The sequence below is a fragment of the Nerophis ophidion genome, linkage group LG02 (assembly GCF_033978795.1).
Source record: "Nerophis ophidion isolate RoL-2023_Sa linkage group LG02, RoL_Noph_v1.0, whole genome shotgun sequence".
Lineage (NCBI taxonomy): Eukaryota > Metazoa > Chordata > Actinopteri > Syngnathiformes > Syngnathidae > Nerophis > Nerophis ophidion.
In genome coordinates this window covers 2,405,569-2,418,649 of record NC_084612.1, presented here as the reverse complement: position 1 = coordinate 2,418,649, position 13,081 = coordinate 2,405,569, and the positions used below count along the sequence as shown (strand labels likewise).

The 13,081-nt window shown below is 40.9% G+C and overlaps 1 protein-coding gene across 1 annotated transcript in view; it reads right to left on the bottom strand.

The window, feature by feature from the left end:
• Window positions 1-12,789, bottom strand: part of LOC133535468 (transmembrane protease serine 9-like) — a 22,883-nt gene extending 10,094 nt beyond the window's left edge. Inside the window, exons 1-6 of the mRNA XM_061875333.1 lie at window positions 12,682-12,789; window positions 10,752-10,855; window positions 10,601-10,680; window positions 10,269-10,531; window positions 8,084-8,217; window positions 7,845-8,004 (exon numbers count right to left, since the gene is read on the bottom strand). Coding sequence (XP_061731317.1) covers window positions 7,845-8,004; window positions 8,084-8,217; window positions 10,269-10,531; window positions 10,601-10,680; window positions 10,752-10,855; window positions 12,682-12,733 — 793 coding nt within the window. The 5' untranslated portion in view covers window positions 12,734-12,789. The remainder of the gene's footprint in view (window positions 1-7,844; window positions 8,005-8,083; window positions 8,218-10,268; window positions 10,532-10,600; window positions 10,681-10,751; window positions 10,856-12,681) is intronic.
• Between the last annotated feature and the right edge of the window lie 292 nt (window positions 12,790-13,081).

The following is a 13,081-nucleotide window of genomic DNA, read 5'->3' as shown; positions in this document are numbered from 1 at the left end:
GAAATTGTCGTTTTCTCAGTCCAAATCGCTCTTGCTGCTGGTGACCATGATTATAAACAATGTGAGGAGCTCTACAACCTGTGATGTCACACGCACATCGTCTGCTACTTCCGTTATAGGCAAGGCTTTTTTATTAGCGACCAAAAGTTGCGAACTTTAACGTCGATGTTCTCTACTAAATCCTTTCAGCAAAAATATGGCAATATCGCAAAATGATCAAGTATGACACATAGAATGGACCTGCTATCCCCGTTTGAATAAGAAAATCTCATTTCAGTAGGCCTTTAATGCTGAAAGGTCCATACAGGTTTTGGAGAAACATATGTTGCCATCCAAGCAACGTTATCATGGACACCCCTGCTTATTTCAGCAAGACAATGCCAAGCCAGGTGCTAAAACAGATGTGGCTTTGTAGTAAAAGAATGCGGGTACTAGAATACCACAACGGAGACCCCTGACTTAAGCTGTACATCAAGCAAGAATGGTAAATAATTCCACTTGAAAAGCTTCAAAAATTGGTCTCCTCATCTCCCAAACGTTTACCGAGTGTTGTTAAAGGCCTACTGAAAGCCACTACTAGCCACCACGCAGTCTGATAGTTTATATATCAATGATGAAATATTAACATTGCAACACATGCCAATACGGCCGCTTTAGTTTACTAAATTGCAATTTTTAATTTCCCGGGAGTATCGTCTTTGAAACATCGTGTAATGATGACGTGTACGCAAGACATCACGGGTTTTTAGGAAGTATGGGCGCTGCACACACACACAGCTAAAAGTCGTCTGCTTTAACGGCATAATTACACAGTATTTTGGACATCTGTGTTGCTGAATCTTTTGCAATTTGTTCAATTAATATTGGAGAAGTCACAGTAGAAAGATGGAGTTGGGAAGCTTTAGCCTTTAGCCACACAAACACACGGTGATTCCTTGTTTAAAATTACTGGAGGTGAAACTTTACTATGGATCAGAGCGCGGTCAAGCCAACATGGATCCCGACCACATGTCAACCGGCAGGTTTCAGTGAGAAAATTGTGGTAAAAAGTCCGTTCTTACCGGAGAAAAGCTGAACTTGTGCCGTCCATAAAGCTGCCGTCGACATCCCTGAGACATTGTCGTCAACACACCCGTGGAGACACCCTTCCGACTATCAGGTACTATTAAACTCACTAAAACACTAGCAACACAATAGAAAGATTAGGGATTTCCCAGAATTCTCCTAGTAAATTTGTCTAAAAACATCGGAATCCATCCCAATGCAATCAAATTTTTTTTTTTTTTTTTTACTTTTTTTTTTTTTCTAGTCCATCGCTATCAATATCCTCAAACATGAATCTTTCATCCTCGCTCAAATTAATGGGGAAATTGTCGTTTTCTCCGTCCGGAAAGCACTTTTTGTTGGAGGCTCCCATTAAAAACAATGTGAATATGTGAGGAGCCATCAAACATGTGACGTCATCATCTGGGACTTCCGGTAGAGGCAGGGCTTTTCTCCAGTTGCGAACTTTATCGTGGATGTTATCTATTAAATCCTTTCAGCAAAAATATGGCAATATCGCGAAATGATCAAGTATGACACATAGAATGGACCTGCTATCCCTGTTTGAATAAGAAAATCTTATTTCAGTCGGCCTTTAAAAGAAAAGGCCATGTAACACAGTGGTAAAAATGCCCCTGTACCAACTTTTTTGCAAAAAAAACCCCCAAAAACTTTCTCAGTTTGAACATTAAATATCTTGTCTTTGCAGTCTATTGAATTGAATATAAGTTGAAAAGGATTTGCAAATCATTGAATTCTGTTTTTATTTACGAATTACACAACGTGCCAACTTCACTGGTTTTGGGTTTTTTATTTGAAGCGCAGCGTGGCAAGGGATGACTTTATTATCCAAAAAACGAGCTACCATTTTTACATGCTTTAGTATTTTCCAACATGGGTTATAACAAACTTTATGGGAACAACATAATTTTTGATTGCATTCCAAACAAGTAGCAAGGTGCAGACTACACAACGCCAGCTGTATTAGTCTTGGTGATTGACAGGCCGTAAATAACCCCGCCTCCTGGCGCCAACCGGGATAGGCCCCGCCTCTCTGTGACGCAGCGCGGGGTCAGCAGTGTGATGGATGGCGTCCAAAGTGACAGCGGTGAACCTCGTTGGGCGGCAAGAACCAAGCAGACCTCGAACGTCATGTAAATATTTAGTACGTTTCTTTTCGGGCTGGCAAACGTCCCAAGTGGCCTCTTGAAAGGTCCCGAAAGCACTGAGCTGCTTTAGAGCACTAAGGCAGCGTGAAGAGCCGCTACAGAACATGTTAAGCCAGGGGTGTCCAAAGTGCGGTTCGGGGGCCATTTGGAGCCCGTAGCTCATTTTTAATGGTTCTGGGCCCAATAGTTATTATTCTAATATTAGCATGCTAGCTTTTTGCTAATTTTACAGCGCCAAATATTTTGTTACTGGACAAATGATACTGCTAACAATATAATGCTAACTTTTTTTTTATTTTTTTAGCTCATTTTGAAGGTAGTAGTAACCATATTTTGGTACATTTAAAAGTTAGCTTTTCAGAATGCTAACATTATCATGCTAGATTTGTTTAGTTAATTTAGCTGGTGTACACCTCAGAGTGACATATTTTGGTACCTGACACATGTTACAGTTAGCATTTTAGCATGCTAACATTAGCATGCTAGGTTTTGTTGGCTAATTTTGCGGTGTCAAAAATGTTTGGTATTTCACTAATGCTAACTAAACATGCTATTGTCAGTGTGTTATCATAGTACTGTTTTTTTTTTTTTTTTTTTGCTCATTTTGTAGGTAGTAGTAGTAGTAATCATATTTTGGTACATGCAAAAGTTAGCATTTCAGCATACTAACATTATTATGCTAGCTTTGTTTAGCTAATTTAGCAAGTGTACACCTCGGAGTGACATATTTTGTATTTCACTAATGCTAACTGTAAAAACATGCTATTGTTAGCATGTTATCATAGTACTGTTAGCATGCTTGTTTTGTTTTTTTTTAGCTAATTTTGCGGGTATAAACCTCAGTTATATTTTGGTACTTGATAAATGGTACTGCTGACGTGAGAATGCTATTTTTTTTTTTTAGCTCATTTTGTAGGCAGTAGTAGTAGTAGTGGTAGTAGTATTAATCACATTTTGGTACATGACACATGTAAAAGTTAGCATTTCAGCATGCTAACATTATCATGCTAGATTTGTTTAGCTAATTTAGCAGGTGTACACCTCAGAGTCATATATTTTGTATTTCACTAATGCTAACTGTAAACATGCTATTGTTAGCATGTCACCATAGTACTGTTAGCATGCTTTCTTTTTTAGCTAATTTTGTGGTTATAAACCTCATTTATATTTTGGTACTTGATAAATGGTACTACTGACGTTAGAATGATAACTTTTTTTTAGCTAATTTTGTAGGTAGTAGTAGTAGTAATCATATTTTGGTACATGTAAAAGTTAGCATTTCAGCATGCTAACATTATCATGCTGGATTTGTTTAGGTAATTTAGCAGGTGTACACCTCAGAGTGACATATTTTGGTACCTGATACATGTTACAGCATTTTAGCATGCTCATTTTGCTTACATTTTCTGTCACTTACTTTGCTATCTGGGCAGCGTGCAAACTGTTAGCATTTCAGTTCGCCTTCCCAGCAGGCACAGGACAGTGGAACAACGTTGATTATACATACTTAAAAACTGACTTTTTATCTATTTATTTTTTTAAGCTCATTTTGTAGGTAGTAGTAGTGGTAAACATTTTTAGGTACATGTACAAGTTAGCGTTTTTAGCATGCTAACATTAACATGTTAGATTTGTTTAGCTAATTTAGCAGGTGTACACTTCAGGGTCATATATTTTGTATTTCACTAATGCTAACTGTAAAAACATACTATGTTTAGCATGTTACCTTAGTACTGTTTGCATGCTTGCGTTTTTTAGCTAATTTTGTGGTTAGAAACGTCAATTATATTTTGGTACTTGATGCAGACTAGCATTTTAAACACATTTTTCAGGTACACACCTTTGAGTACTATATTTTGGTACTTGACATAGGCTACAGTTAAAATTTTAACTGTTAGCAGGATAGATTTTTCTGTGCTAATTTAGCAGGTGTGCACCTCAGTGTCATATATTTTTGTATTTTACTAAAGCTAACTGTACACATGCTGTTTTCAATATGTTAGCAAACTACAGTTAGAATTCTAGCTTTTTTTTCGCTGATTTTGTAGATATACACCTAAGTGATGTGAAATGATATAAAATTGTCTGATGTATTATGTTGTAAGTATGTTCATGTTCAAAATAAACTAAGAAAGAAAGAAAGAAAGAAAGTCATATTTTGGTGCTTGATGCATGCTAACGTAAGCGGGGTAGCATCTTAAACACATTTTTCAGGTAAAAATTTTACAGTAATATATTTACTGTAGATAATTGATGTACATTACAGTTAGTATTTTAGCATGCTAGATGTTTTAGCTAATTTAACATATAAACACATGAGTGTCATTAATTTTGGTATTTCACCAATGCTAACTGTAAGCATGTTATTGTTAGCAAGTTAACTTAGTATTGTTCACTTCCTAGCTTTTTTAGCTGATTTTGTAGGTAAACACGTCAGTCATATTTTGATATTTGATGCCCGTTAACGTTAGCAGACTAGCAATTTAAACAAATTTTTCGGGTACACACCTCCGAGTAATACATTTTGGTACCTGACACATGTCACAGTTAGCATTGTAGCATGCTAAAATTAGCATGCTAGGTTTTGTCGGCTAATTTAGCGGTGTCAAAGGTGTTTGGTATGTCACTAATGCTAACTGTAAACATGCTATTGTCTGTGTGTTAACATAGTACTGTTTTTTGTGTGTGCTCATTTTGCTTACATTTGTTGTTACTTACTGGGCCAACAGTCCTCTCCAAGGTTTCTCATTGTCATCTCACTGGGTTGAGTTTTTCCTTGCCCTGATGTGGGATCTGAGCCGAGGATGTCGTTGTGGCTTGTGCAGCCCTTTGAGACACTTGTGATTTGGGGCTATATACATAAACATTGATTGATTGATGAATACAAAATATACCATAGTAAGTAATCAAATATCAAATACAAACCCCGTTTCCATATGAGTTGGGAAATTGTGTTAGATGTAAATATAAACAGAATACAATGATTTACAGATCTTTTTCAACCCATATTCAGTTGAATGCACTACAAAGACAACATATTTGACGTTCAAACTCATAAACTTTATTTTTTTTTGCAAATAATAATTAACTTACAATTTCATGGCTGCAACACGTGCCAAAGTAGTTGGGAAAGGGCATGTTCACCACTGTGTTACATCACTTTTTCTTTTAACAACACTCAATAAACGTTTGGGAATTGAGGAAACTAATTGTTGAAGCTTTGAAAGTGGAATTCATTCCCATTCTTGTTTTATGTAGAGCTTCAGTCGTTCAACAGTCTGTGTGGCGCATTACGCTTCGTAATGCGCCACACATTTTCAATGGGAGACAGGTCTGGACTGCAGGCGGGCCAGGAAAGAACTCGCACTCTTTTTTTTACAAAGCCACACTGTTGTAACATGTGCTGAATGCGGCTTGGTATTCTCTTGCTGAAATAAGCAGGGGCGTCCATGAAAAAGACGGCGCTTAGATGGCAGCATATGTTATTCCAAAACCTGTATGGACCTTTCAGCATTAATGGTGCCTTCACAGATGTGTAAGTTACCCATGCCTTGGCCACTAATGCACCCCCATTCCATCACAGATGCTGGCTTTTGAACTTTGCGTCGACAACAGTCTGGATGGTTCGTTACACTTTTGGTCGGAATGACACGATGTCGAATATTTCCAAAAACAATTTGAAATGATGACTCGTCAGACCACAGAACACTTTTCCACTTTGCATCAGTCCATCTTAGATGATCTCGGGCCCAGAGAAGCCGGCGGCGTTTCTGGATGTTGTTGATAAATGGCTTTCGCTTTGCATTGTAGAGCTTTAACTTGCATTTACAGATGTAGCGACAAACTGTATTTAGTGACAGTGGTTTTCTGAAGTGTTCCTGAGCCCATGTGGTGATATCCTTTAGAGATTAATGTCGGTTTTTGATACAGTGCCATCTGAGTGATCGAAGGTCACGGTCATTCAATGTTGGTTTCCGGCCATGCCGCTTACGTGCAGTGATTTCTCCAGATTCTCTGAATCTTTTGATGATGTTATGGACCGTAGATGTTGAAATCCCTAATTTTCTTGCAATTGCACTTTGAGAAACGTTGTTCTTAAACTGTTTGACTATTTGCTCATGCAGTTGTGGACAAAGGGGTGTACCTCGCCCCATCCTTTCTTGTGAAAGACTGAGCATTTTTTGGGAAGCTGTTTTTATACCCAATCATGGCACCCACCTGTTCCCAATTAGCCTGCACACCTGTGGGATGTTCCAAATAAGTGTTTGATGGGCATTCCTCAACTTTATCAGTATGTGTTGCCTTTTTTCCCAACTTTTTTGTCACGGGTTGCTGGCATCTGTCACGTCTATGGGATCATGTTTTGTTTTGGTCATGTTCGGTTTTGTTTTTTGGACACCAGTTCCTGTTCCTGCACTTCCTTGTTTGCTTTGCTACCATGCCAATTCATTAGTTTTCACCTTGTCCTCATGTCTCACACCTGTTTGCAATTATCATGTCTATTCTTTAAACCAGATGTTGCCAGGAAGTCAGCCTGGCGACTTTACCCCTACTCCCTTCATGCCATGCCATGCTTGCTAATCACTCTGCTCATAATTTCCCTCCTGCTCATGCCACTTAAGTTTTTTGTTTTTTTTATGTCACAGTTTTGGTTTTTTTGTCTATAGTCATGCCATAGTGCTAGTTTTGTTTTCTAGTCAAGTTTGTTCTCCGCCCTTGTGCGCGCCTTTGGTTTGCCTTTTTGAGTTATAGCGTAAAGAAATAAATATATACTTACATTCACGTCTTGCTCGTGCCAACTTTCCTTTGCCTCGGAAAAACAAACCACCTCATAGTCCCAGTCCTGACAGCATCAAATTCTAAAGGTTAATGATTATTTGCAAAAACATGTTTATCAGTTTGAACATCAAATATGTTGTCTTTGTAGCATATTCAACTGAATATGAGTTGAAAATGATTTGCAAATCATTGTATTCCGTTCATATGGAAACGGGGTTTGATGTTTGATGTTTCCCTCTTACACACATGGAAGAGGGATGTGTACTATGGCTATGAGTTGTTCTTTTCCCTTGGCCTCAGTCTGCACCCCCACTCCAGGGCGTAGGCTAAGACCGATTTTTTATTTTTTAATTTTATTTTAATCTTCTATTCCCCCCCCCCCCCCCCCCCCCCCCTTGTTTACCTGTATGTCATCTTTTTTTGTAAGGGGCGCTGGAAGCCGGCAGACCCGTCAGCGATCCTGTTCTGTCTCCCTGTAATGTTTGTCTGATCTTGAATGGGATTGTGCTGAAAATTGTGATTTTCCTGAAGGAACTCTCCTGACGGAATAAATAAAGTACTATCTATCTATCTATCTATCTATGTCTTTTTGATTGAAACTTTTATTAGTAGTTTATTCAGGACAGTACATATTCCGTACAATTGACCACTAAATGGTAACACCCGAATACGTTTTCAACTTGTTTAAGTCAAGGTCCACTTTCATCGATTCATGGTGTCGTAATTAGTGCCAGAAGCTGTGAGAATGAGAACGTAAGAGCTGGACTGGCAAGAAATGGAAGGAGACATAGGTGATGTTCACGTTGTTTTATTGTTGTAAAACACTCTTTCAAGAAGTGCCGTGGTCCGTTTAGTTGCTGGCCAGGATCTGGTCCACCCAGGCGCGGAGCTCGGTGACGCGGGCGTAGACGGCGGGGGTGGAGGTGGAGCAACGGCTGCTTCCCCAGGACACGATGCCGACCAGAGTCCAGGCGTTGTCCTTCTCGCACACCAGAGGGCCGCCGGAGTCTCCCTGTCAAGGCGGGGCGGTCCAGGGTTGGTACAGCAGGGAGCATGTGTGTGCTACGGCGGCCAAGTGGGCGGGGTCTCACCATGCAGGAAGTGGCTCCGTCTCCTCCGGCGCAGATCATGAGGTCAGAGATGTTGCTTCCCCAGTGCCTCTTGCACTGCTCGTTGGACAGCAGGGGCAGGGAGGCTTGCTGCAGCTTGTTGGGGGTGCTGGGAGCTGCGGGACAAACACGCTTAGACACGCCCACCCTTACTTGCCAACCTTGAGACCTCCGAGGTGGGGAGGGGGCGCGCTTAAGAGGGGACGAGTATAATTCACCAACTCGAGTATTTCATATATATTTCATATATACATATAAATATATAAGTATGTATGAAATACTTGACTTTCAATGAATTCTAGCTATATATTTTTTTTTTATTATATATACTCTAACATTTGACAACCAAACAATTAAACAAGGCGACACGGTAAAGAATCTGGGTATTATCTTCGACCCAACTCTCTCCTTTGAGTCACACATTAAAAGCGTTACTAAAACGGCCTTCTTTCATCTCCGTAATATCGCTAAAATTCGCTCCATTCTGTCCACTAAAGACGCTGAGATCATTATCCATGCGTTTGTTACGTCTCGTCACGATTACTGTAACGTATTATTTTCGGGTCTCCCCATGTCTAGCATTAAAAGATTACAGTTGGTACAAAATGCGGCTGCTAGACTTTTGACAAGAACAAGAAAGTTTGATCACATTACGCCTGTACTGTATATACCTTTATATACATATATACATACATATATACCTATACTGTATATACCTTTATATACATATATACATACATATATACCTATACTGTATATACCTTTATATACATATATACATACATATATACCTGTACTGGCTCACCTGCACTGGCTTCCTGTGCACTTAAGATGTGACTTTAAGGTTTTACTACTTACGTATAAAATACTACACGGTCTAGCTCCATCCTATCTTGCCGATTGTATTGTACCATATGTCCCGGCAAGAAATCTGCGTTCAAAGGACTCCGGCTTATTAGTGATTCCCAAAGCCCAAAAAAAGTCTGCGGGCTATAGAGCGTTTTCCGTTCGGGCTCCAGTACTCTGGAATGCCCTCCCGGTAACAGTTCGAGATGCCACCTCAGTAGAAGCATTTAAGTCTCACCTTAAAACTCATTTGTATACTCTAGCCTTTAAATAGACTCCCTTTTTAGACCAGTTGATCTGCCGTTTCTTTTCTTTTTCTTCTATGTCCCACTCTCCCTTGTGGAGGGGGTCCGGTCCGATCCGGTGGCCATGTACTGCTTGCCTGTGTATCGGCTGGGGACATCTCTGCGCTGCTGATCCGCCTCCGCTTGGGATGGTTTCCTGCTGGCTCCGCTGTGAACGGGACTCTCGCTGCTGTGTTGGATCCGCTTTGGACTGGACTCTCGCGACTGTGTTGGATCCATTGTGGATTGAACTTTCACAGTATCATGTTAGACCCGCTCGACATCCATTGCTTTCCTCCTCTCCAAGGTTCTCATAGTCATCATTGTCACCGACGTCCCACTGGGTGTGAGTTTTCCTTGCCCTTATGTGGGCCTAACGAGGATTTCGTAGTGGTTCGTGCAGCCCTTTGAGACACTAGTGATTTAGGGCTATATAAGTAAACATTGATTGATTGATATGTAAATAAAAGAAATAGTTGAATTTCAGACGGCATCTATCAAATACGCAGTAATAAAAACACAGTTGTTCTACTAACTGTACTGTGCTTGCTGGTTACTAAAAAAAAAAAAAAAAACACTTACCTGTCACTATTAGAGTAACCTTTGTTCTGCCATTTGCGTACTGGCGAGAGTCACTTGCCGTCAGGTGCCCAACACCATGTAAATCGTTGGTCTATCAAAAAGCAGCCCCATAACGCTATAGCCAAAATTCACCAGGAGATGGCAACGGACAACATAGAATCACTCTATTACAGACGGCGTCGCCATGGCTGTAACTTCCTCGTTCTTCCGCTTCGTCTCCTTGTGTGTGCAGTTTTTTATTAAAATCCGTAGATGTTGTAACGTGATTGGGCAGGCAAGCTGTTTATATAACAGGAAAGCGGACGTGAAAACAGGCTGTCCCCACTCATGGAGCTTGAGGGGGCGTGAATTTCGGGGAGGTTTTCGGGAGAGGCGCTGAATTTCGGGAGTTTCCCGGAAAATCCGGGAGGGTTGGCAAGTATGCGCCCACCGCACCCCGCCGCCCTCACACTCACCGTTGTAGCGTTGCAGGCCCCAACCCGAGGTGACGCAGGTCGTGTCGGGGGCGAAGGAGTCGCTGGACTCGGCCAGGCAGACGGGGGACACGTTGGTGCCCAGGCGGGCGGGCGAGCTCAGCTTGATGAGGGCGATGTCGTTGTTGATGGTGCGGGGGTTCCACTTGGGGTGGGTGAACACCTTGGCGGGCCTCAGCTGCTGCACCGCCTCGTTGGAGCCGTAGCCCTTATCGTGCTCTCCGGCGATCACGCGGTGGTAGGTCCTGCAGTGAGAGGGTGGGGTTAGCGGGGGCGGGGGCGAGAAACAAAAACGAAAAAGGCCGGACGCTCACTTGACGTTGCAGTGGGCGGCCGTCACCACCCAGTTCTCGTTGATCAGCGAGCCGCCGCAGAAGTGGAAGCCGTTGGATTGCTGACGGAGACAAAGGCGTCATTGACGGGACGGGGGGGGGGGACGGGGGTGGGGGGGGGCAGCGGACTCACCTGCAGGGACACCTGCCAGGGCCAGGAGTGAGGCACCGCCTCCTCTCCGTTGACAATGCGGGCATACCCGGTCACCTCGGGAGGGATGGCGGGGGTGCCGCAGCCTGACAGGAAGCACAAGAACTGTTAGCATTATATATTTTTCTTTGCTAATATACCAGGCATACACTTCAGTGTCATATATTTTGGTATTTTACGCTTGCTTTTAGCTCATTTTGTAGGTATACATCTTAGTCATATTTTGGTACATGACACATGTTACAGTTAGCATTTCAGCATGCTAATTTTTTAGCTAATTTAGCTAATTTGTCAGGGGAACACCTCTGTGTCATATATTTTGTATTTCACTTATGCTAACTGTAAACATGCTATTGTTAGCATGTTGCCATTGTACTGTTAGCATGCTTGCTTGTGTAGCTCATTTAGTTGGTATAAACCTCAGTTATATTTTGGTACTTGATGCAGGCTGACATAAGCAGGCTAGCATTTTAAACACATTTTTCAGGTACAAACTTTGTAGTACTATATTTTGGTACTTGACGTACCCGATGTTATAGTTAACATTTTAACTGTTAGCAAGATATATTTTTCTGTGCTAATTTAGCAGGTGTACACCTCAGTATCATACATTTTTGTTTTTTAACTAATGCTAACTGTAAACATGCTGTTTTTAGCATGTTAGCATAGTACAGTTAGATTCCTAGCTTTTTAGGCTCATTTTGTAGGTATTCACCCAAGTCATAATTTGGTGCTTGATGCATGCTAATGTAAGCAGGCGAGCATTTTAAACAAATTTTTCAGGTACAAACTTCGGAGTAATGTATTTTGGTACTTGATACAATTAGTATCAAGTACCAACTGCATGCTAAAATACTAACGATACAGTTAGTATTTTAGCATGCTAACATCAGCATTTTCAGGCATAAACTTCGGAGTACCCAAATTTGGTACTTGACGTACAGTATGTTACAGTTAACCATTTAACTGTTAGCATGCTTGATTGTTTGTGCTAATTTAGCTGGTGTACACCTCAGGATTATATGTTTTGGTATGTTACTAATGCTAACTGTAAACATGCTGTTTTTAGCATGTTAGCATAGTACAGTTAGAATGCTAGCTTTTTTGGCTCGTTTTGAAGGTATACACCCAAGTCATTTTTTTTGTGTTTTATTCATGCTAACGTAAGCAGGCTAGCATTTTAAACACATTTTTCAGGTACAAACTTCGGAGTAATGTATTTTGGTACTTGATACAATTAGTATCAAGTACCAACTGCATGCTAAAATACTAACGATACAGTTAGTATCTAACGATACAGTTAGTATTTTAGCATGCTAACATTAGCATGTTAGATATTTTCGCTTATTAACCATATATACACCTCAGTGTCATTAATTTTGGTATTTCACTAATGCTAACTGTAAGCATGTAATTTATAGCAAGTTAACTTAGCACCGTTTGCATTTTTTTTTTTTAGCTCATTTTTAGGTGTACACGCCAGTCATATTCTGATGCCCGTTAACGTTAGCAAACTAGCAATTCAAACAATTTTTTCAGGTACACACCTCAAAGTAATACATTTTGGTACCTGACACAGTTAGCATTTTAGCATGCTAGATTTTGTTGGCTAATTTAGCAGTGTCAAAAATGTTGATATTTTACGAATGCTAACTGTAAACATGCTATTGTTAGTATTTTAACATAGTACTGTTCACAAGCTAACTTTTTGTTGGCTAATTTTGTTTACATTTTTACACTTTGCTGTATGGCCGGCGTGCTAACTGTTAGCATTTCCGTTCGGCTACCCAGCAGGCACAGCACAGTGAAACATACTTTAAAAACTGACTTTGAAACCACGTTGCAAAATAGTCGTTACGAGTGGCGTTTTGTTACGATCACTCATTTGGAGCGAACTTCTAGAACTTCTCACCGTAGGCGGCGCTGACGAAGGCGAGGCAGGAGACAATCCAGAGGAAGGCCATGACGACGATGATGCCGCTGAGAGAACGCCGCGCTCTTTTATTCCCGAGCCTCACCGAGCCTCAGCCAATCGGAGGCCGGTATCAAAGGTCATGAGGCCGCCAGCTGGTTATCGACGCTCAAGTGGCGGCGAGGTCGCACGCTCCGATTGGCCAATTGGCAATCAAGGTATTTCCATGAAAATACCAGGAAATACATCCATAACACCACATTTGTGTCTTCATTACCAAATTTGTCTTTTTTTACACTGAATTTATGTAACAACATTTTTTGTGTTTGAAATTTGTGAACAGAATTATGCTAATATTGTCAATGAATAAAAAACTGTGAGAAAAACGTGTGTGTTTAAA